Genomic DNA, 24,267 nt, shown 5'->3' on the forward strand with positions numbered 1-24,267 from the left:
CCTCCCCCAGAATAATGTCATGTAGAAGAATGTGTAATTAGATGAATGACGAACACTAACTTCACTTAAGGAATGTTTATTCAGCACTTGCACACACAAGAGTGTGGATAGAACTGCCTCCAGCCAGAACACATACAGTATATATACAGTTACAGAATACTCCTGTACAATGTATCTTGACATTTGTGGATACTTCTAGAATGTACTCGAATTGCATATATAAATTAAAATTTTACAGTTCAGGTGAGTTTTGAACTCAGGACCCTCCATGCAACAGTCTAGTAGCATAACCACTACACCACAGTGACTGTGCTACTCAGCTCCTTCTGCGACAATATTAAAAATTTTTGGCGTTTGTAAGTGCAGTTATTTTAAAATGTAAAAGGTTAAGATGAGTACAGAGCAAAAACTACTGCACCCCTTAAGGTGCCACCCCTAGGTCGATGCCTTGTGGGCCTATATGTAAATCTGCCACTGGTCCTATATAAATATCGAAGAATTTATTTATTTCAGATGTCAACACTTTAGATTTCTCTGTGGCTTTCACCAACACAAGATCTCCTACATCAAACTTAGAAAATCTGCCTTCATCGTCATGTCTCTGCTTTCTCCTATCCCCCTGCTTTTCCATCATCTCCCTGACACACTCTTCTCTCTCTATTGCGGTGACATTCTCAGAAACACAGTTAGCTGGTCTGCAACTAAACATGACTTCAAATGATGAAAAACCTGCTGAAGAATGTTGTAAGCTCTTCATAAAATCCTCAAAATCAGTGACGTAATACATCCAACTGGTATAATTATTATTAAAAGATGTTCTCAACAATCTTCCAATTTCTCTCATATATCTTTCTGCAGGCTTACTCGACAGATGGTACATAGGGGTTAGAATATGCCTTACTTTTGCATGATCAGCCAAGTCTTTCCAAGCTTATGATGTAAATTGAGAACCATTGTCAGATGAAATTGTTTTAGGAGTACCCATCAGATGAAAATATGTATTTAGAAACTTTGAAAGATTTGCTTACTGGTAGGTTTCTTAAGAGGAAACAGCTTTATGAACTACAAAAATGCATCAACCACCACAAAAACATAACAGAATCCATTCTTAGACTTAGGAAAAAGTCCATAGAGATCCACAGACATGAGGTCTAGGTTACTATTAGGCAGTATGTTTTGCATTTGACCTCTGCTTGTTTGGTTACTTTTGTTCACTATTTGACATCTGTCACAGCCAGCATTCTTCTTCTTGACTCTCCTTCCTATGTTATAAAAGATGTTTTCCTGAATCTTTTGTATACAGTTGGTTGATCAACAGTGACCAAAACTCTCATGTGTATAAGGAATTAAAGTATCAATACATTGCTCCGACCAATATAGTTTCCAGTCATCTGAGTCAGTCTTATATCTCCTGAATAAAATATCCTTATGTACCTTATAATATTGTTAAGTCTTTTCTCCTCCTTTCTTACCCAACATGCTCTTAACCTATTTCCAATTTCGATCATGATTTTTATACCTGTGGATGTCTTTGCAAATTTTCAAGATCTCTTTTTCCTCTTTCGTGCCTCTCAAGTGTTGTTGTTGTTGTTGTTGTGGTCTTCAGTCCTGAGACTGGTTTGATGCAGCTCTCCATGTTACTCTATCCTGTGCAAGCTTCTTCATCTCCCAGTACCTACTGCAGCCTACATCCTTCTGAATCTGCTTAGTGTATTCATCTCTTGGTCTCCCTCTACGATTTTTACCCTCCACGCTGCCCTCCAATACTAAATTGGTGATCGCCAGATGTCTCAGAACATGTCCTACCAACCAATCCCTTCTTCTAGTCAAGTTGTGCCACAAGCTCCTCTTCTCCCCAATTCTATTCAATACCTCCTCATTAGTTATGTGATCTACCCATCTAATCTTCAGCATTTTTCTGTAGCACCACATTTTGAAAGCTTCTATTCTCTTCTTGTCCAAACTATTTATCATCCATGTTTCACTTCCATACATGGCTACACTCCATACAAATACTTTCAGAAACGACTTCCTGACATTTAAATCTATACTCAATGTTAACAATTTTTCTTCTTCAGAAACGCTTTCCTTGCCATTGCCAGTCTACGCCTCTCAAGTACATAATTTTAAATTCTTTCTCCCTTCTCCATAGTTATTTGAAGAGTCACCCCCTTAAGGTAGCATAGACAAAGCATTAGCAACAACATTGTCTGTGCCCCTAATGTATCTGATTTAATAACTGAACTGCTATAAAAACAAAAACCAATGAGTAATTCTGTTATGGTACAGCTTACTCTTCTGCAGATAGTATAATGCTTTGTGATCAGTATAGATGATGCCTTTGTGAGCTAGTAAATAATTTTTAAACTTATTGAATGCCCAATGTACAGCCAAAAGTTCTTCCTCAGTTACAGTGTATGTCTTTTGATGCTTCTGGAATACTCTACTAGAAAATGCAAGACATCTATGTTCAATAACACCTTCAACTTCAACCACCTGAAATAAATGAGCACCCAAACCAACATTACTGCTGTCTGTCATAATACAAAAAGGAAGAGACAAATCCAGTCTGAGCAATATCTGACTTCGACACAACTGTCCTATGATCTCCTTGAAAGCATACTGACATTCCAAATTCCAATCCCAAACAGAATTCTTCTTCAAAAGTTCACACAGGCATAAAGCATTCAAAGCTTGGCTACTACAAAATTTCCTATAGAACCCTGTTAACCCAAAAATGATTTAAGCTGTTTTTTGTTGTAAGGAGCAGGAAAATTATTTATATAATCAAGTTTCTCTTTATCATTTGCAATTTCTCTTTCAGATATAACATGTCCTAAAAATTTTACTTCTTCCACATCAAATTTACACTTACCTATTTTCAAAGTCATATCTCCTGATTCCAATTTTGAAAACAAATCTCTTAACAAATCCTAATGTTGTTCTAAAATCTTTTCAGTGACCAAAATGTCATCAACATACACAATATTTTGAAGTCACTTCACTTCCCAAGACAGAATCCAGAGCTCTTACAAATTCAAAAACAGATACATTTAGCCCAAATGGCACCACACAGTGTTGAAAACACTTTCCTCCATATAAAAATGCTGTATACCAGTACTTTACAGAATTAATTTCAAGTGGAATCATGAAATCTAGAGATCAAGTCCACTACTCATTAATTTTATGTAATCAAATTTGTGTAACAGCTCATCCATTTTCTCAGGATGGTCATTCTTTCTAATAAGAAACTTACTAAGATGTCTAGAGTCCAAAACAATTCTCACTCCACCATTCCTCTTACTTACCACAACCAAAGGATTATTATAGCAGTCCTACTTCTCTCAATTACTCCCCACATTTCCATTTTCTGGATTTCTTTCTCTACATCTTTCCTTCTCCAAAAGGTTGACAATCTCTAAGGTAAAGCATGCACTGATAGACTTTCATTTTCCCTGGTCTGTCAGTGAACACATTTCTAAACTCCAATAACAAATTCCTAAGTAGTTCCTTTTGCTGGTCATTAAGAGTTTTAAGCTTCCCTTATTTTAGAATCTACCATACTTCCAAAATTCTGATCCTCAGTCTCATCAAAATTTATATTGTCATACAACATCTGGTACTCACCTTGGTTCACAATGTTTTGCAAATAGTTACAACTTTTCCCACAGTTTAAAATAAAGAAATTAGTTTTCACATACATACTACTTTTAGGTTCCAAACTAAACAATTCTTTAGCACTCCATCCAAAGAAAGCCTCAACTGTCACTATCCAATCCATACTGAGAATTATATTTACTTCCAGGCTAGGGATCACTAAGCATCCATGTTCAAAGGTCTTGTCTCCTATACTAAAAGTTAAAAGTACCTGAGATTTTACAAATTTGCCTTGTTCACCTGCTGCTGCTCTTATTTTTACACCAACAGTGGGCCTTTCCACAAAATTCTTATTATATTTGAGCTTGTCTCTGAAATGTTCATATACAGGGTGATTCAAAAAGAATACCACAACTTTAGAAATTTAAAACTCTGCAACGACAAAAGGCAGAGCTAAGCACTATCTGTCAGCGAATTAAGGGAGCTATAAAGTTTCATTTAGTTGTACATTTGTTTGCTTGAGGCGCTGTTGACTAGGCGTCAGCGTCAGTTGATGCTAAGATGGCGACCGCTCAACAGAAAGCTTTTTGTGTTATTGATTACGGCAGAAGTGAATCGACGACAGTTGTTCAGCGTGCATTTCGAACGAAGTATGGTGTTAAACCTCCTGATAGGTGGTGTATTAAACATTGGTATAAACAGTTTACAGAGAATGGGTGTTTGTGCAAAGGGTAAAGTTCTGGACGGCCAAGAACGAGTGATGAAAATGTAGCACGCATCCAGCAAGCATTTGTTCGCAGCCCAGGAAAATCGACTCGCAGAGCTAGCAGAGAGCTGCAAATTCCACAATCAACTGTATGGAGAGTCCTACGAAAAAGGTTAGTTATGAAACCTGAACGTCAACTACCCGAGGCGATGGATCGGCCGCCAGGCAGCCCGTGACAGAGCACTTCATCACTGGCCTCCAAGAAGCCCTGATCTTACCCCCTGCGATTTTTTCTTATGGGGGTATGTTAAGGATATGGTGTTTTGGCCACCTCTCCCAGCCACCATTGATGATTTGAAACGAGAAATAACAGCAGCTATCCAAACTGTTACGCCTGATATGCTACAGAGAGTGTGGAACGAGTTGGAGTATCGGGTTGATATTGCTCGAGTGTCTGGAGGGGGCCATATTGAACATCTCTGAACTTGTTTTTGAGTGAAAAAAAAAAACCTTTTTAAATACTCTTTGTAATGATGTATAACAGAAGGTTATATTATGTTTCTTTCATTAAATACACATTTTTAAAGTTGTGGTATTCTTTTTGAATCACCCTGTATATCACAAATTGGGCTACCTGTATCAATCAAACAGTTCCCATCCCACTCATTAGTCTTAATTTTAATTTAAGAACATCCAAAATATGTATCATTCTCTCTGTTGTCTGACACTTCATGCAAAATATCACTTTAAATTTCATCAAATGCTCCATCTACATAGTCTTCCCATGGTTTTATAAACTTTACAGCTATTATATCATTACTTTGATTATCCATGTTGTCAGTTAAAGATTGAACACAATTAATAGATTCCATGGCACAACTAACATCACTTGTTTCAGAAGGTTCACAAAACATGTTACTGTCAAAATTACACTTCCTGATTAGATCCTCTTATGCTTCATTCAACCATTTGGATACAAATTCTACTAACCACAGCTAACTTATTCCAGAATACACCTTTATCTAAGTTATCATCGATCGGGTCCAAAACAAAGTTCAAAAAGTTTTCATCATTATTCTCCAGGCTCACAAATACCTCACTTTTATTGTTTGGATCATTACTCTGCAAGACTTCAATGAAAAACTGTTTTAACTGGACTGGTATTCCATGACCCTCACTTTCATCACATACATCACTTACCTTACCTGTATTATCAACATGATTTACATATAACTTTGAAACTTCATTATTCTTAAACTCCACAAATATCTGATACTCATCATCAGCAAATTCCTCCAAAATTACTTCATCCACAAGATCAATGAACAATACAGGTCTCATCTCCATCAAAGTGACTTACCTCACCTACACTCATTTGCAATAAGCCACCAGTCTCAGACTTACAAACCTCAGTTACTTCACAGCTCTCATTCACATCTACAGCAAAAGTACCACCTAGTTCAGATCCAATACATTCATTACTTGATTTACATACATCAACAACACTGTTTTGTGCCCAAGAGAAGAAATCATTAGTACATATTACATCAACATTCTCACTACTCTCACATTCTGGTTTGTGATTAACACTTACATCACCATAATCAAACATGGTATCCTAAAACTTTTGATCAAAACATAAATGAGAAATCTGATATTCTTTCTCTTTCGGGTACCTGTGCCATATCATTAACAATGTTATCACTGTACAATTGCAAGTATAGTGGTCCTGTGCTTGTTATGTTCCTCACCCCAAAACTGTTGAGCTTCATTGAGGCAAACTGCTGTTTCCTGAGTAGTTATTTCTGTGACTATTTCTTCTATTAAAAAGCTCTTGGTTATTCCCATCATTCCTATCCTGCCACTGTTCAGAATTTCTCGCTCTATTGACACTTTGATCCTGGTGGAAGTTACCATTATCTCTGTTTCTGTGATTACTCCCATTGTGATTTCTATCATTACCATTATTATGGTACTTGCTTCTTTCTATTGCCCTATCCAGCCTGTCAACACATAGTAAAAATTGTTCAAGACAATCTTCAGGTCCGGGTATCAAATCCCACTGCAATCTTTCTGGTAATGTTCTTTTAAGTGCATCAATCAAGGCCATTTCATAAAATGGTTTGTCAAGATGTGCTAATTTTTTAAGTTGGTTCTCACAAAACTCTTTCAAAGTGCTGTGCCTATTCCTATAATTAGGACCATTCAAAATTCACTTTTGATTCTCCCCCCTTCTGCTTCCAACCAAAATTTATTTAAAAAATTTTTCTCAAATCTTTGATATTTTTCTCACTGACTTAAAATTAAATATACCAATGACAGAGCTTCACCTTCTAGAAATATTTTAACAAATTTAATTTTTTGATTGTCTTAGATGCCCGACACAAACCGATCTCCATAGGGGTGCAGAAAATCCACTGGAAGTAAATTATCTGATGGAAAACTTTTGATAGGAGTATTTTTGTTAATACAACTTTTCTGAACTGCTGAAATTCTTTGATCTAAAACAGTCACATTAGTTCACATATTTAATTTTTTTTTGTTTAAATTGGTGACATTTTGTTGGGTGGGTGACATTTTGTTGGGTGGTAGCTCCCAATTCACACAGTTTTTGCACTACAGCCTTCTGTTCAACTCTGATGTCATCAAAATTCTTTGAATGTTTTGCTGACTCAACTATAAGCTCATTTTCTAAAAAAGTAAATTATTTTCTGAAATATCAATTTCTTCATTCACACTTTTTAACTCCTCTGACAACCCATTTTTTAACTCTGAAATTTGATTACTATGTTGACGTGTCCGATCTCGTACCCTGTGCATTTGACTGTTTTTTGCAGTTTCATGTTTCTTAATTGTCTTTGTAGTGAAGTAAATTTACAATCATTGTCTGTTCTCATTTGAGTTAACTGATCATTGACTGCACTAAATTTGTTATTGTTATCCATCTTCATTTCCTCTAGTTTTGCCAAAATTAAGTGCAAAACATCAGTATTTACTGTTTCTTTACTGACTAAGATTTTACTCGCCTCAGACATGTCCTGACTGGATCTTGCAGCTTTCATTTCTACCTCGCTTTTGTTTTCATCCCTGTTCATTTTGTCGACAAGCACACAAGTCCACAAATGAATCAACTTCACAAATAATTTGTACTTATCTTTCCTTTTCAATGCCCCTGGTTGTAGTTGTAAGGTTCTCTTCACTTTCATTCAATATGGTCTATCATTATTGGTAGTACATCATCACTGTTGGTAAAAAGATCCTTTGCTGGGTAGCCTTCAGTTTTGTTACATGTGATTGAAAATTTATTCATACATATATTTCAAAAATCAAAGAAATATAATAATTTCTGCAACATACAAAATTTCATTATTAGTCAATTAATCATAGACTTTCACATTTACAGGGTTATTACAAATGATTGAAGCGATTTCATAACTCTACAATAACTTTATTATTTCAGATATTTTCACAATGCTTTGCACACACATACAAAAACTCAAAAAGTTTTTTTAGGCATTCACAAATGTTCGATAAGTGCCCCTTTAGTGATTTAGCAGACATCAAGCCGATAATCTAGTTCCTCCCACACTCGGCGCAGCATGCCCCCATCAATGAGTTCGAAAACATTGTTGATGTGAGCTCGCAGTTCTGGCACGTTCCTTGGTAGAGGAGGTTTAAATACTGAATCTTTCGCATAACCCCACAGAAAGAAATCGCATGGGGTTAAGTCGGGAGAGCGTGGAGGCCATGACAGGAATTGCTGATCGTGATCTCCACCACGACTGATCCATCGGTTTTCCAATCTCCTGTTTAAGAAATGCCGAACATCATGATGGAAGTGGGGTGGAGCACCATCCTGTTGAAAGATGAAGTCGGTGCTGTCGGTCTCCAGTTGTGGCATGAGCCAATTTTCCGCGGGCTACGCGTGAAACTTGCCCGCACACGTTCAACCGTTTCTTCGCTCACTGCAGGCCGACCCGTTGATTTCCCTTACAGACGCATCCAGAAGCTTTAAACTGCGCATACCATCGCTGAATGGAGTTAGCAGTTGGTGGATCTTTGTTGAACTTCATCCTGAAGTGTCGTTGCACTGTTGTGACTGACTGATGTGATTGCATTTCAAGCACGACATACGCTTTCTTGGCTCCTGTCGCCATTTTGTCTCACTGCGCTCTCGAGCGCTCTGACGGCAGAAACCTGAAGTACGGCTTCAGCCGAACAAAACTTTATGAGTTTTTCTACGTATCTGTAGTGTGTTGTGACCATAGGTCAATGAATGGAGCTACAGTGAATTTATGAAATCGCTTCAATCATTTGTAATAGCCCTGTACTTAGCTTTTCATGTTGAGATGGCTCCAGTTCTTCTTGTCTAGGGGCCTGATTCTTGAAGCTAAAAATCTCACATCACATCCTCACGGTTGGTTTGAACTAAATAAATCTGAAGATTGTTGTTGCAGTAATTTTTTTACATAAATTAATTATCTCAAATTTTAGTATATCATACAGTATTTTGATTTTTCACATTAACAAAGCTGAAATTACATTGTTCGCACAGAAATACAAAACTATGTCCGATTATGTCAAAGGCACGCTTACGACTATGGATACTCTGTGGAAATGACAATATGCCAAAGGTTTACAATTTTTCTTAACAAATGAATTTGAACTAGTTTCCATTACATTTTAATTTTGACTATTATTCCATTAATGAATCCATAAATGAATATAGTAAACAGTACAATGAATAAAAAACATAAACAATCATCATAAAGGAATTCAAGTACAAACGCCCTCTTTAAATGGGAAGAATCAAAAATAATAATAATAATAGTAAACAGCACAGAATTGTGCAATTAAGAACAGAAATCTCAAGTGTGCCAATAATTTGTAATTTCAAATGTTTCTAAAAAAATAATCTCGAGACTGTACATTCAGTACTAGTACTTATCAAGTATAACATCAAGACTAAAATATTTTATAAAGTAATTCCTTTCCATAAATTTTAGCTTCAAATATAACACACTGTGTACAAAATAATACAAATGGTTTCAGGAAAGCAGCTGAGATAATACTGACCTGTCCAAAATTCAAAAAATAATACTGGTATCAACAGCTACTGTTGAGGAAAGGTAATGCTAGAGGAGGATGTCCCGTTACAACCACGACAATATTTCAAGGCAATCATTTCAGCATGTGAGCTTCATATCATATATAACACTTGAGGCTAAAATTAAAGTATACTTCTGAAATCCTGATCACACTGGTATTGTGCTGTACTTAATCTGTAGTATAAAGTTCATTTCAGTAACATGTTTGTTCTCAATGTTGCAGTTTCCACAGAAATTGTTGAATAAACTGGCATTTGGGAAAACATTTTGGTACAAGTGTAACTTTGGCTCCTGTAACTATAAAATATAAAAAAAGGAACAGTCAAAATAAAGAAAAAGGAATCAGGAGGAAAATACAGATTTATAGTTGCCTGGCCATACAAATAAACAAATAAGAAACTACAAATCTGAGACCTAAAAAGACGTTAGCATACAAATCAACTTTTTGAAGTGCCACCATAATTCCTTTAAATACAAGTTAATTGTCCAAGGTATACTACATGCATTATTATTTCATTAATTTAACACACTGGCTCCCAACTATGAGTAATCACTTGCCTGACAACCTGGCCACTGGCATCCCCTATGCATTAAACTCATAGGAAATTGGTGTCTGAATAAAGCCAGATACAAAAACATGTGTAGCAAATATGTGCAATCTAACAGGCCTTCAGCATCAGGGACAGGTGTAGGAAAGCATCAGGGCACTGTGGAACAGAATTTTTATTATAACACTTGGAATAAACTAACAGCAAAGCACATACAAAATTTAATAGCTGTAGCTGCAAAATGAATCCTTATGTTGTTAATGGCAATGAAAATAAAGTTTTTTATGATATATCTTGAACCATTCTTTCAGGCAAAGCGCCAATTTTTCTTAACAACTGGGACAAAAGTACTGTGATTCATGGCATTTCTTTTGTTGCCTGCACACTCTGCATGGCTTTGATGGCCACACTTTTTTCTCAGTGGTGAGTATTTCCACTAAATAATGCAAGCTGTCATCCATTCTGATTTTCTTGTGGATGTCTGGCATCTTATCTCCTGTCAATGCATAAATAAATTTTTCTCTAAAAGCTAGAGACTTGATACAACATTCAGTTGTTTGATTATAAAAACAGTGGGCACTCTGGAGAAAAATTTTCATTACATTTAGAGGAAGCTACTTTGGCCATCCAGTAGTTTTCACAGTACTGAATAATACTACAGCATTTGATCTGACTGATCAACACCTGCCATGCCATTGTTGTAATCTTTGACTATCTTTGGTTTCAAGGCAACTTTGGCGTTCCAACTGTGAACTTCCAACATTTTGGCACAGTGCCTATTAGAAATGGCGAGGACTTCCTTTTTGTCCTACAATTTGCAAACGACAGCCTTATCATTTCTCTTCCATACCACCTGACCACCTTTCCTCACTAGGGGTAAGATAGATACTGCCTACAGGAAAATTAAAGAGACCTTTGGAGATAAGAGAACCACTTGTATGAACATCAAGAGCTCAGATGGAAACCCAGTTCTAAGCAAAGAAGGGAAAGCAGAAAGGTGGAAGGAGTATATAGAGGGTCTATACAAGGGCGATGTACTTGAGGACAATATTATGGAAATGGAAGAGGATGTAGATGAAGATGAAATGGGAGATACAATACTGCGTGATGAGTTTGACAGAGCACTGAAAGACCTGAGTCGAAACAAGGCCCCCGGAGTAGACAACATTCCATTGGAACTACTGACGGCCTTGGGAGAGCCAGTCCTGACAAAACTCTACCATCTGTTCAGCAAGATGTATGAGACAGGTGAAATACCCTCAGACTTCAAGAAGAATATAATAATTCCAATCCCAAAGAAAGCAGGTGTTGACAGATGTGAAAATTACCGAACAATCAGTTTAATAAGCCACAGCTGCAAAATACTAACACGAATTCTTTACAGACGAATGGAAAAACTAGTAGAAGCCAACCTCGGGGAAGATCAGTTTGGATTCCGTAGAAATACTGGAACACGTGAGGCAATACTGACCTTACGACTTATCTTAGAAGAAAGATTAAGGAAAGGCAAACCTACGTTTCTAGCATTTGTAGACTTAGAGAAAGCTTTTGACAATGTTGACTGGAATACTCTCTTTCAAATTCTAAAGGTGGCAGGGGTAAAATACAGGGAGCGAAAGGCTATTTACAATTTGTACAGAAACCAGATGGCTGTTATAAGAGTCGAGGGACATGAAAGGGAAGCAGCGGTGGGGAAGGGAGTAAGACAGGGTTGTAGCCTCTCCCCGATGTTATTCAATCTGTATATTGAGCAAGCAGTAAAGGAAACAAAAGAAAATTTCGGAGTAGGTATTAAAATCCATGGAGAAGAAATAAAAACTTTGAGGTTTGCCGATGACATTGTAATTCTGTCAGAGACAGCAAAGGACTTGGAAGAGCAGTTGAATGGAATGGATGGTATCTTGAAGGGAGGATATAAGATGGACATCAACAAGAGCAAAACGAGGATAATGGAATGTAGTCGAATTAAATCGGGTGATGCTGAGGGTATTAGGTTAGGAAATGAGACACTTAAAGTAGTAAAGGAGTTTTGCTATTTGGGGAGCAAAATAACTGATGATGGTCGAAGTAGAGAGGATATAAAATGTAGACTGGCAATGGCAAGGAAAGCATTTCTGAAGAAGAGAAATTTGTTAACATCGAGTATAGATTTAAGTGTCAGGAAGTCATTTCTGAAAGTATTTGTATGGAGTGTAGCCATGTATGGAAGTGAAACATGGACGGTAAATAGTTTGGACAAGAAGAGAATAGAAGCTTTCGAAATGTGGTGCTACAGCAGAATGCTGAAGATAAGGTGGGTAGATCACATAACTAATGAGGAAGTATTGAATAGGATTGGGGAGAAGAGAAGTTTGTGGCACAACTTGACCAGAAGAAGGGATCGGTTGGTAGGACATGTTCTGAGGCATCAAGGGATCACCAATTTAGTATTGGAAGGCAGCATGGAGGGTAAAAATCGTAGGGGGAGACCAAGAGATGAATACACTAAGCAGATTCTGAAGGATGTAGGTTGCAGTAGGTACTGGGAGATGAAGAAGCTTGCACAGGATAGAGTAGCATGGAGAGCTGCATCAAACCAGTCTCAGGACTGAAGACCACAACAACAACAACAACACCTGACCATTCTTCTGTTTCATAGTAACTAACGATTTTGGGCCTTCCTTTCTATCATTATGTAATGTTCCACACATGTAGCTTTTGTAAGAGAAGAACAGTTTTGTAAGTGATAGAGAATTATAAAAATTGCCCATATGAAACACATATCCTTTGTTCAAGAAAACTTCCATCAGGTGTAAAACAACTTCAGATGCATCATCGATCCTGTGACTTGCCACAGCAGATTTTTATTTTGACAATCACACCATTAGATTCACAGAACTGATAAAGTTTCACATCATATTTGTGTTTCTTGTTCTTGATATACTGCCTGAGAAACAGATGGCTGCGCCACATAATCATTGACCTGTCAATGCAGAGATTCTTGTCTGGATCATAATTATTGCTCATGATGTTACTGAAATGGTCCAACTCTGGTCTAATTTTGTAGAATCAGTGATTGGATTGCAATGAGGTGTCTGAGAAGCATTGATGTCTCAATAACAGCTGGTATCTGTTTCTGCTCATAAAAGATATCCAGAATGTGATACTGTAAAAAAGACTTGTACTCCGGCTATGTTCTGCCAATGGAAAACAACTAGGTCCCATTTGCAACAACATTCCCAGAAATACTTTCATTTTCACAACATTTGTACCCCTCCATCTCAGGAGCCTGGCTGAATCATCTCCTCCCACATTTTCCTGCTTCCTCATTCACATTTAGATTTGCTTGCTGATGTAATAACATTAGCAACTCTTCAGAAAAAAAATTTAAAAATGAAAAAGTGCATTGATGCCAAAATTTTGTGAGTCTAATTTCAATCATACATCCTCACTTAACACAAATACTTGTGGATCCTGATATGTCACTCCACTCATCACTTTTATTCATAGTGCCTGCTATTGGAACAACTTACTGATCTTCTTCATTGCATTCACTGTTTTCTGCATTTGAATCCTCACTTGAATGCTCACTTGAAGATGGTTTGTAGAGACTTCCATCATCAGAGAATTTATCCATAAACATGTCTGATTCGATTCATTCATGTCGGCTTGCTGTTCAAGTTCTGCATCACTTAGTTTCCTCTTCTTACTAGCTACTTAATGGGGAAAATTGAACACAGATAATAATAAATGTCAGTGAACCATCCACAATGAAGACTGAACAACTAATGATGCAGCATGTCCTTACACGGATCATACTGTCAAACATGCTTGAAATGCACAAGCTGTTGACTAAGTGTTGATGATGAGTTCCCTCATTGTTGGTGTCTTAGCTGCATTTTTTACTCTGTACACCAATTTTAAGATAACTTGCAGGCTCCATTTTACCACCAAGAAAAAACTGACTACAAATTAGATGATGAATCAGACTGTATGACCTGCTTGACATGGCGTCTGGGAGCAGTTTACTTATTTTGGACATGGCAGTCAATGTGTTAATGTTTATGCAATGTTATGATGTATGCTTTATGGTCTCAAAAACATATGATATTGTTTCCAACGTTAATGTAATACTGTCAACTGTTACAGTACTTAACTGGCTTTGGCAGTGAATTCACCTCTGAAGATCCAAGGTGTCCAGGAGCCCTGCCACATGGGCAAAACAGTCCTCAGAAGTGTCCTTATGGACTGTATGCAGAACAGTTATCTGGCTCTGCATTTACAGGTATCTCATACACTTCTGCTTAAAATATTTAGTAGATTTATGTAGTAATGAAGTTACATTATAAAAAATTTGATCATGGTAGGGATTTTGAAAGCATTGTTCATGTGATTCAGGCTTCTTGCCCCTCTAAACATAAAATATTGAATTAACAATCACTTTGATTTTGAACTGAGTAGAATTTCAAGTCAGAGAGTGTTACTCAATAGTTAATTGTTTGTTAGTTTAGACAACTGGATGGGTTAAAAATATGTCCCATTATGCTATCCAGGTTTTCGCCTTTTGAAGGTTGCATTCTGCTAACAATTCATCAAGGTACATCCCAGTGCCCAGCTTACATCTTCATTTTGCCTGACAACCCAAAACACTGTTTTAATATGTTGGGTTGGCTACTATCAGCATTTATTCTGCTCGAGAGGACCTTAAATGTGATACTTTCAACACCATTCTTTCTTCCAGAGGTGACAGTCCTGCAACAATTAAGAAGATGTTCTACAAATGTACGGATGGTATTTTAATAATGATGAGAAATTGGATGGGGACAGTCAAATTTTGTGGTGCCACTCCCCACTCCTGTGTGCATGAGGAGGGTGGTGCAGAGGGGAGGGACTGCATGTGCACATGTGTGCATATGTGTGCTTTATCATAAAAAAAGGATTCATCAGAAAGCTATCATAGTTCTCAGTCTTATTTATATACATTTCAAAGATTCAGTGCTTTTTCTACTTGATTAGTTGTTACCTTTACACATGAAATGCCAAAGCTGGAAAATCACTAAAGATATTAATAGAATGCAAACATTTTGTGGGGGAGAACTTATAAGATACGTAGATGGAGAGTAGTGGACAGCTCAGATATGACCTGAGAGATTACAAGTACTGCCATTATTATGTTTGTATTATTAACCTATAGACTGACTTACATCAACTTCATAATCTCGGCTAAAGTTTCTTATTAACATACAAATGACATAGTAGTAGTGGTGATAGTAGTAGTAGCAGTTTTTTTCATTTGTGACTCACTTTTATAGTAGCAGTAGTAGTAGTTTTACTGATTTGTGGGTCGCTTTTACAAATATATTGGACTGGTCATGGTATTAGAGTTTAAGAACAAAAAACATAATTCATATATACAGGGTGAGTCACCTAATGTTACCACTGGATATATTTCGTAAACCACATCAAATACTGATGAACCAATTCCACAGACAGAACGTGAGGAGAGGGGCTAGTGTAATTGTTTAATACAAACCATACAAAAATGCACGGAAGTATGTTTTTTAACACAAACCTACATTTTTTTTTAAATGGAACCCCGTTAGTTTTGTTAGCACATCTGAACATATAAACAAATACATAATCAGTGCCGTTTGTTGCATTGTAAAATGTTAATTACATCCAGAGATATTGTAACCTAAAGTTGACGCTTGAAACCTCCGACGTCCAGTTGCGTGTTGTAACAAACACGGGCCATGGTCGGCGAGCAGCATCTGCAGGGACATGTTTACAATGACGGCCGTGTTTACGAGTGTGGCTGTAGTGCACTGCTGTGGTTTGGTCTAGCTGTCGCAGTGTCCGCATGTAGCGCTTGCTGCTATTGTTATTCTGCATTCGTCTCCACACGCAGACCAACTGTAGTACACCGTGTTACCAGACGTCTGTGATAGTGTAGTGTTGTAGGAACTGTAACCACGGTGTATTCGAACTCTGAAAAGGCGGAGATGATACTCATCTATGGCGAGTGTCAACGAAATGCAGCTGAAGCCTACAGGGTGTATGCAGAACGGTACCCAGACAGAGAGGATCCAACGTGCTGCTCATTGCAAAACATCTACCGCCAACTGTATGCAACAGATATGGTCGTAGCACGCAAATGGGTCTGTAACAGGCCCGTCACAGGAGAAGCGGGTGCAGTTGGTGTGTTAGCTGCTGTTGCCACGAGCCCACACATGAGTACATGGGACATTGCGAGAGCCGGTGGACCGAGTCAAAGTAGTGTCATGCGCATACTGCATCGTCACCACTTTCACCCGTTTCATGTGTCGCTACATCAGCAATTACATGGTGATGACTTTAATCATAGAGTGCAATTCTGTCAATGGGCATTAACAGAGAATGCGTTGCAGTTCTACCTGTTTACCGATGAAGTGGATTTCACAAACCACGGGGCAGTGAATCTACGGAACATGCATTACTGGTCCGTGGACAATCCTTGCTGGCTCAGACAGGTAGAGCGACAGCGACCGTGGACTGTAAATGTATGGTGCGGAATCATTGGCGACCACCTCATTGGTCCTCACTTCATTGCAGGGGCCCAAACAGCTGCAACATACATCACGTTTCTACAGAACGATCTGCAACATTGCTCGAAAATGTCCCACTGGAAACGCGTCGACATATGTGGGATCAGCATGATGGTGCACCTGCACATTCCGCAATTAACACTAGGTTGACCCTTGACAGGATGTTCAATGGGCATTTCATAGGACGTGGAGGATGCATAAATTGGCCAGCCCATTCTCCTGATCTTACACCTCTGGACTCCTTTCTGTGGGGTACGTTAAAGGAGAATGTGTACCGTGATGTGCCTACAACCCCAGAGGATATGAAACAACGTATTGTGGCAGCCTGCGGCGACATTACACCAGATGTACTGCGGCGTGTACGACATTCAATATGCCAGAGATTGCAATTGTGTGCAGCAAATGATGGCCACCACATTGAACATCTATTGGCCTGACATGTCAGGACACACTCTATTCCACTCCGTAATTGAAAACGGAAACCACGTATGTACATGTACCTCACCCCTCAGGGTAATGTACATGTGCGTCAGTGAAAAAGACCAATAAAAAGGTGTTAGCATGTGGACTAATGTGCTGTTCCAGTCTCTTCTGTACCTAAGGTCCATCACCGTTCCCTTTGGATCCCTACGTAATTTGGTGCTCTCCGATACACACGATCGAACAGCGGAGGAGTGGTACTTAAGCGTCAACTTTAGGTTACAATACCTCCGGATGTAATTAACATTTTACAATGCAACAAACAGCACTGATTATGTATTTGTTTATATGTTCAGATGTGCTAATAAAATTAACAGGGTTCCATTTAAAAAAACGTAGGTTTGTGTTGAAAAACATACTTCTGTGCACTTTTTTGTGGTTTGTATTAACCAATTACACTAGCCCCGCTCCTCACATTCGGTCTGTGGAATCGATTCGTCAGTATTTGATGTGGTTTACGAAATATATCCAGCAGTAATGTTAGGTGACTCACCTTGTATATAGCCATTTACATACTTCCAGATCTAATTTGACAAGAACGGGACAGATAGAGTGTTGTTTGTAGCTTTTTTTGTTTTTATTGATATTTAATTCTGATACCCAAACAGTTAAAATAAAATCCTAATAAATAATAGTTGTGATAAAACCATCTTATGTAGATAAAACTGCCATAAAATTCTAACAGTATTTTAAGTGTTTATGTTCACTCTATACTCAGCAGGAATTTCAAAATATTTTACATTCTCAGATATCTTGTAATCTCTTCCCACTAATTATTGACCCACTATCGTATTGTTAAAACAGCTCCAAGAGAAGGAAATAAGAGATCTTGGTTATATCGTATCCGGCCATCAGTCATACATGAACCCTTTCAACCATTTGCAAAAAAACACTTTGGGAATAATTGGAATGAAAATCCACCAAACCCAAACCAGGTATGGCATGAAACAAAATTCTGTATACATATCAATGTTCAGTGGTTTTTGAGAGTGTAAAATTTTGCTTACTTTTGAAATAAAACTTTCAGATGAGATGGCTACCATTTGATTTGCCAAGTGATGATGAACAAGTTGATTTTGTTGAAGGTCTTCATACAGTCTGTGGAGCTGGTGATCCTCTAACAAGACATGGAATAGCTATACATGTATATCTATGTAACAAATCAATGGGAAACAAATGCTTTTATAATTCAGATGGAGATTTTCTTCTGGGTGGGTACATTTGATTATCATTACACGATTTATTTTATTCATTTTTTTTAACTGATTTTTTGCATGTTTATACTTGACTTTATGGATGGAAATTAATTTTAAGTATTCATTCCACAATTTTTCTTCATGATTTGTCAGTCAGAGATATCTAACAACAAATAATGAGAACAAATCCTTTATTTTAACTTTACTTGATTGAATATATCAGTTACCTAAATATTAGGTTTCAATCAATAGAAACTATATTTTAGTGGCGTAATATTTGTTATGATACAGAAATTGTGATTGTGGTGCAGTACTGCATTCTGGAAATGCTGACATTTGCTTTCAACTTCACACTTGAAGGTGACTGATACCTGTCTCATTGGAGTAAACAATGATTCGCAGCAATTCCAACATCATCTGCTATTCAGTACATCACATTATTTTCAGTGTAATTGTATTGCATTTCATTTTATGGCATTGCATCATTAACACAGCTGCCCAGGAGAATGACAATTGCATATACAACAAACCATGTGCAAATACAATACGGAAACTTCACTTTTCACTTTATATAAAGCATCAGTAAAACTAATATTGACACATGTTTCACTACCTTTTGTAACCCTTCTGCTCTAGCGAGTCTTAGGTTGTCCACAATGGAACAGGAATTACTTCATTATTAATTTTGAAATGACTGAATAAACAGACTGACAATAAAAAGTGATATTTACTGTGTAACAGCCACTGCAGTCAAACTTTGACTAACACTGTTTCGAAAGTTAAATTTTTAGATGAAACAAGAAAATCTTTCAAAATTAAACCAGGCATTGGGTCCATTATTATTCATCTGAATTTAAAAGAAAGTAGTATAAAAATGGAGAAAAGGAACAGAAGAAGAGATGATAAATAAAATGAAACTTGGAAGGAAGAGAGAGAACCTTGAAATTGGTTTCTTAGCTTTTGATAGTGAGTTAGCAATCTTAGCAGTGAACCTACAAAATGCTATGAAACAGGTGAACATTCTCCACAAGGTAGAAAAAAAACTGTATTATAAATTTAGTTTGAAAAAAAGTATACATTAAATACATAGAATCAAAATATGGAAAAATAAAGTTCATCTAACTAGGCCTCCTTGGGAAAAATAGTCCAATCAATGCTTTGGACAAAGCAGCTAATGTGAACAGCCAGAAACATTGCAGTAGCATTGCACACAACAAAGTACACATACAATTTAAAAAAAATCCTAGTCTATTAATACAAAAGCTTGGCATTACAATATGGTGATTAAAACTAGGTGTCTTTATACCTTAGAATGCCTCTCCATAAGCACAGCCAACAGTTAAATAATTTTGAGAGAAAGAAAAAAGAATAATTTGTAGTATTTTGGGTCTAAAATACAGTCAGTGGATTTGGAAACAAAAGCAACAAGGAGGTCCATGAAAACAATGATATTATAATAAATACAATGATAAAATTTTATGGCCACTTAAAATCAATGGATAACAAGACCCTGATATAAAAAATATATTCAGTTTATGTGACAAAAATCCAAAAACCCAAATTTCATTGTTTACAGAAGCAAGAAAGATTTGCATGAGTTGGGAATAAAAATGACATAGAAAACAGGTATGAATTCAGGGAAAGAATAGAAAAGTTAAGGGTTTCCAGAAGAAAATACAAAAGAAGAAGTGGGGAAATGGACAGAAGAAAGAAGAGAATAATAGAGAATGAGGAAGAAGAAATACTGGGAAGCCAAAAAATTGAAAGAAATACATCTCATAAATCAGCTGTTTCACATGGTACTCACCAGGCCAGATTTGAATAATAATAACAGTGACTACACATAAAACACTTCTGAATTCTGTTGATTCAGAACTAGGGAGTAAAGAAATTAAGAAAAGCGGAACAAATAGTACATTCCAGTTTGATGGTATCTTCTGAGGTAAATACAAGTTAAGGCAAATATATCATGTAGCAATAAATTGTAGGTCTTACATTAACCTTTTATTTCTTTGCTAAAATAATACTAAAGATTAACACAGCTAAATAATATTACTGTACATTATACTGAAAATATTGGCCACTTATGACTGCTAAAGGAGGAAGGGGCAAATGTTTTCCATTTCATAAAGATGATAAAGCTAAGACAAAAATAACTGTTCTCATCTGTATCTACTTTATTTGGTATCGCTAGCTAATATCCAATAGCAGTCCAGTGGTCCACTGCTGTATCATCTGCACTATATTACTGGTTTTATTTATTTATCCGGAGACAAATTGCCCTGTATGGATGTCACCATTACATGTACATATATGTGTTATTTATAATAGAAGTACATAAGACAATGGAATAAACATGAGAAGTTTATCACACACACACACACACACACACACACACACACACACACACACACACAAACAAAAGTTGCAACATGAAGGAATTATGAGGGTAATCCTAAAAGTAAGGTCTCCTGTTTCTTTGTAAGTACATAGACTTGTTTATTTCTACAATGGGTTACATCAGTAAACAGCTTAAACATTTCGCTATATTTTGACATAATCACCATTTCTGTCGATGCATTTTTGTAGATGCTGTGGCCGTTTTTGTATGCCCATGTCATACCAGCTTGCCGCCATGCTGTTTATAAATTTATGAACCTCTTCTTTCACTTCGTTGTCAGAGCTGAATCACTTTCCAGCCAAATGTTCTTTTAACCTAGAGAACAGGTGATAGTCACTGGTTGCCAAGTCAGGACTATAGGGTGGGTGGGTGATTATGTTCCCCTGAAACTGTTGCAGGAGAGAAACGGTTTGCCGAGAAATGTATGGGTGAGCGTTGTCATGGAGATTGTGTATGCCTTTGCTCAACATTCCTCTTCTCCAGTTCTGAATTGCCCGTTTGAGTTTTTTCAGAGTCTCACAGTACCTATCGGCATTAATTGTGGTCCCAGTGATTCAGCTCCAACGATGAGGTGAAAGAAGAGGTTCATAACTTTCTAAACAGCATGGAGGCATGCTGGTATGACATGGGCATACAAAAACTGCCACAGCATCTACAAAAATGCATCAACAGAAATGGTGATTATGTCGAAAAATAGCTTAGTGTTCAAGCTGTAAACTGATGTAAACCATTTTAGAAATAAACAGGTCTATGTACTTATAAAAAATAGGACACCTTACTTTTGGGATTACCCTCGTATCTGAATGGGACAGAAACAGGTAGATGTGATGTACATGTACAGACAAACAGATTATTACAGTTTCAGAAAAACTGGATGATTTATTCAAGAGAAAGAGCTTCACAAATTGAGCAAGCCAGCAACATATTGGTTGACCTATGGCCTTTATGCAAGTAGTATTCAGCTTGGCATTGACTGATAGAGTAATTGGAGGTTCTCCTGAGGTATATCAAGCCAAATTCTGTCCAATTGGAACATTAGATTACCAAAATCCTGGCCTGGTTGGAGGGCCTTGCCCATAATGCTCCAAACATTCTCATCTGGGGAGAGACCTGGTGACTCTGCTGGCCAAGGCAGGGTTTGGCAAACATGAAGACATGCAAGAGAAACTCTCTTCATGTGCAGGTGGGCTTCATCATGATGAAATATAAAACCAGGATGGTGTAATCTTACCCTCCCACACATCACCATTAAAATCCTGTCTCTAAAAGTTTTGAAAGCTTCAAGAGGCATAAGATATACGAGGGCTATCCACAAAGTACATTACATTTTGGAATTAAAAATAAATAAAGTATTGGAATTTTTTTATTATATACAGATGAAAGCCACACTTAAATACTACTTTTCTACATAGTTGCCATTTAAATTAAGGCACTTATCGTAGCAATGGACGAGCTTGGAAATTCCTTCGTCATAAAATTCGGCCGCCTGCGCCTTCAACCACGTGGTTACCTCTTCTTGAAGCTGTGCATCGTCATCAAAACGCTGCATAGCCGACTACGTCTTCATTGCTGGGAATAAGTGGAAGTCGCTCGGTGCCACTTAAAAGATTCGAGAACTTCACGAGTGGCATTTGCCGTGTGGGCCCGGGCGTTGTCATGAATCAGCAAGATCTTTGAGCCCAACTTTCCCCTGCGCTTGTTTTGTATTGCTCTTCTGAGGTTGTGCAGAGTTTGGCAATACCTTTGAGAGTTTATTGTAGTGCCTTTTTTCCAGGAAATGCACAAAAATCACACCTTTTCTGTCCCAAAAGACAGTCGCCTTCACCTTCCTTGCCAACATTGTCTGCATGCATTTCTTGGGTTTTTGGGGGGAATTTGTGTGCCCCCACTGCATTGACTGCAATTTCATCTCACAGTTCAAATGCTTAACCCATGTTTCGTCACCAGTTACGATGCGATCAAGTAATGAGTCGCCATCTTTCTTGTAAGCGTCCAAAAACGTTAACGCTGCAGCCATTTGCTGATTTTTGTGAATCTCTGTCAAGATTTTTGGTATCCATCTGCACAAAACTTGTGGTAACCAAGCTTTTCGGTAATGATTTCGTGCAACAAACTTCGTGAAATTTATGGAAAACTCATAGAGAGTTCCGTTATTGTGAAATTACGGTTTTCACGGACCGCGGCATCGACTTTTTTCAACAAGTTCGGCAATCACTATGCTGGGTCTTCCAATTCGCTCTTCGTCGTGAACGTTAGTTCAGTCATTTTTAAATTTTATGACCCATTGATGCACTCCACCTTCAGTGATTATGTTATCCCCATACACTTCACAAAGCTGCTGATAGATTTCTATCGGTGTACAGTTTTTTGCAGTCAGAAACCTTATTACAGCACGTACTTCACACTTCGTGGCATTTTCAATTAACACTGACATTTCAAACTGTCACAGTAACTCAACGGAGTACAGCACGAACCTCTCACTAGCACGGCAGGATGCCGACTGAGCAGCGGAATGCCATGACACCAAGATGGCTGCGCTAGCCCTGCCCCTAACGGACACTAACAAAAACGTAATGTACTTTGTGGATAGCCCTCGTACAAAAGAAAAACTTTTTACTTATCTTCATTTTGACTTCTTGTTGGCTGCAGTTCTTGCATCTTGCGGTACGGTCTTGAGCCTGAAATTTTTTTATAACATTGTGGGTTCCAGAAGACTAAATAATTGATGGTTTACTATCTGTTGCTATGATTTTCCTTTATTTCATCCCACTCTTCTATGAGGGTGAGTCAAATGAAAACCTTAAATCTTTTTTTTTTAATATTATTTATTGTGCAGAAGTGGTACAAAGCTGTATAACTTTTCAACATAGTCTCCCCCATGCTCAATGCAAGTTCTCCAGCATTTACAAAGTGCATAAATTCCTTTAGAAAAAAATTCTTTTCATAGTCTGCACAACCACTCACGCACCATGTAGCATACCTCTTCATCAGAATCGAACTTCTTTCCTCCCATTGCGTCTTTGCATTGTCCAAACATATGGAAATCACTTGGGGCAAGGTCTGGTGAGTATGGTGGATGAGGAAGACACTCAAAGTTCAGGTCTGTGATTGTTGCAACTGTTGTATGGGCAGTGTGGGGCCTTGCATTGTCATGTTGCAAAAGGACACCTGCTGACAGCAATCCGTGTTGCTTTGATTTGACTGCAGGCCGCAGATTATTTTTTAGGAGATCTGTATATGATGCACTGGTGACAGTAGTACCTCTAGTCATGTAATGCTCAAAAATGACACCTTTTCCATCCCAAAAGAGAGTCATCATAACCTTCCTTGCTGATGGTTCTGCTCGAAACTTCTTTGGTTTTGGTGATGAGGAATGGCACCATTCCTTGTTTGCTCTCTTCATTTCCAGTTGGTGGAAGTGACCCAGGTTTCATCCCCCATAATGATTCTTGCAAGGAAGCCATCACCTTCTCATTCAAAGCGCTGAAGAAGTTATTCACAAGCATCAACACGTCATTCTCTCACTTCAGGAGTCAGCTGCTGTGGCACCCATCTTGCAGACACTTTGTGAAACTGAAGCACATCATGCACAATATGGTTTGCTGACCTATGACTAATCTGTAAACATGCTGCAATGTCATTCAGTGTCACTTGGTGGTTTTCCTTCA

The 24,267-nt window shown here is 37.7% G+C and overlaps 1 protein-coding gene across 1 annotated transcript in view; it reads left to right on the forward strand.

Annotated features, from left to right (window-relative positions):
- The window catches only part of LOC126162030 (homogentisate 1,2-dioxygenase), a 113,016-nt gene that overhangs the window by 32,359 nt on the left and 56,390 nt on the right, over positions 1-24,267 (forward strand). Inside the window, exons 2-4 of the mRNA XM_049918253.1 lie at positions 14,088-14,223; positions 17,807-17,937; positions 18,030-18,213. Coding sequence (XP_049774210.1) covers positions 14,088-14,223; positions 17,807-17,937; positions 18,030-18,213 — 451 coding nt within the window. The remainder of the gene's footprint in view (positions 1-14,087; positions 14,224-17,806; positions 17,938-18,029; positions 18,214-24,267) is intronic.

This window comes from Schistocerca cancellata, chromosome 2, assembly GCF_023864275.1.
Source record: "Schistocerca cancellata isolate TAMUIC-IGC-003103 chromosome 2, iqSchCanc2.1, whole genome shotgun sequence".
In the NCBI taxonomy this organism is placed as follows: Eukaryota; Metazoa; Arthropoda; class Insecta; order Orthoptera; family Acrididae; genus Schistocerca; species Schistocerca cancellata.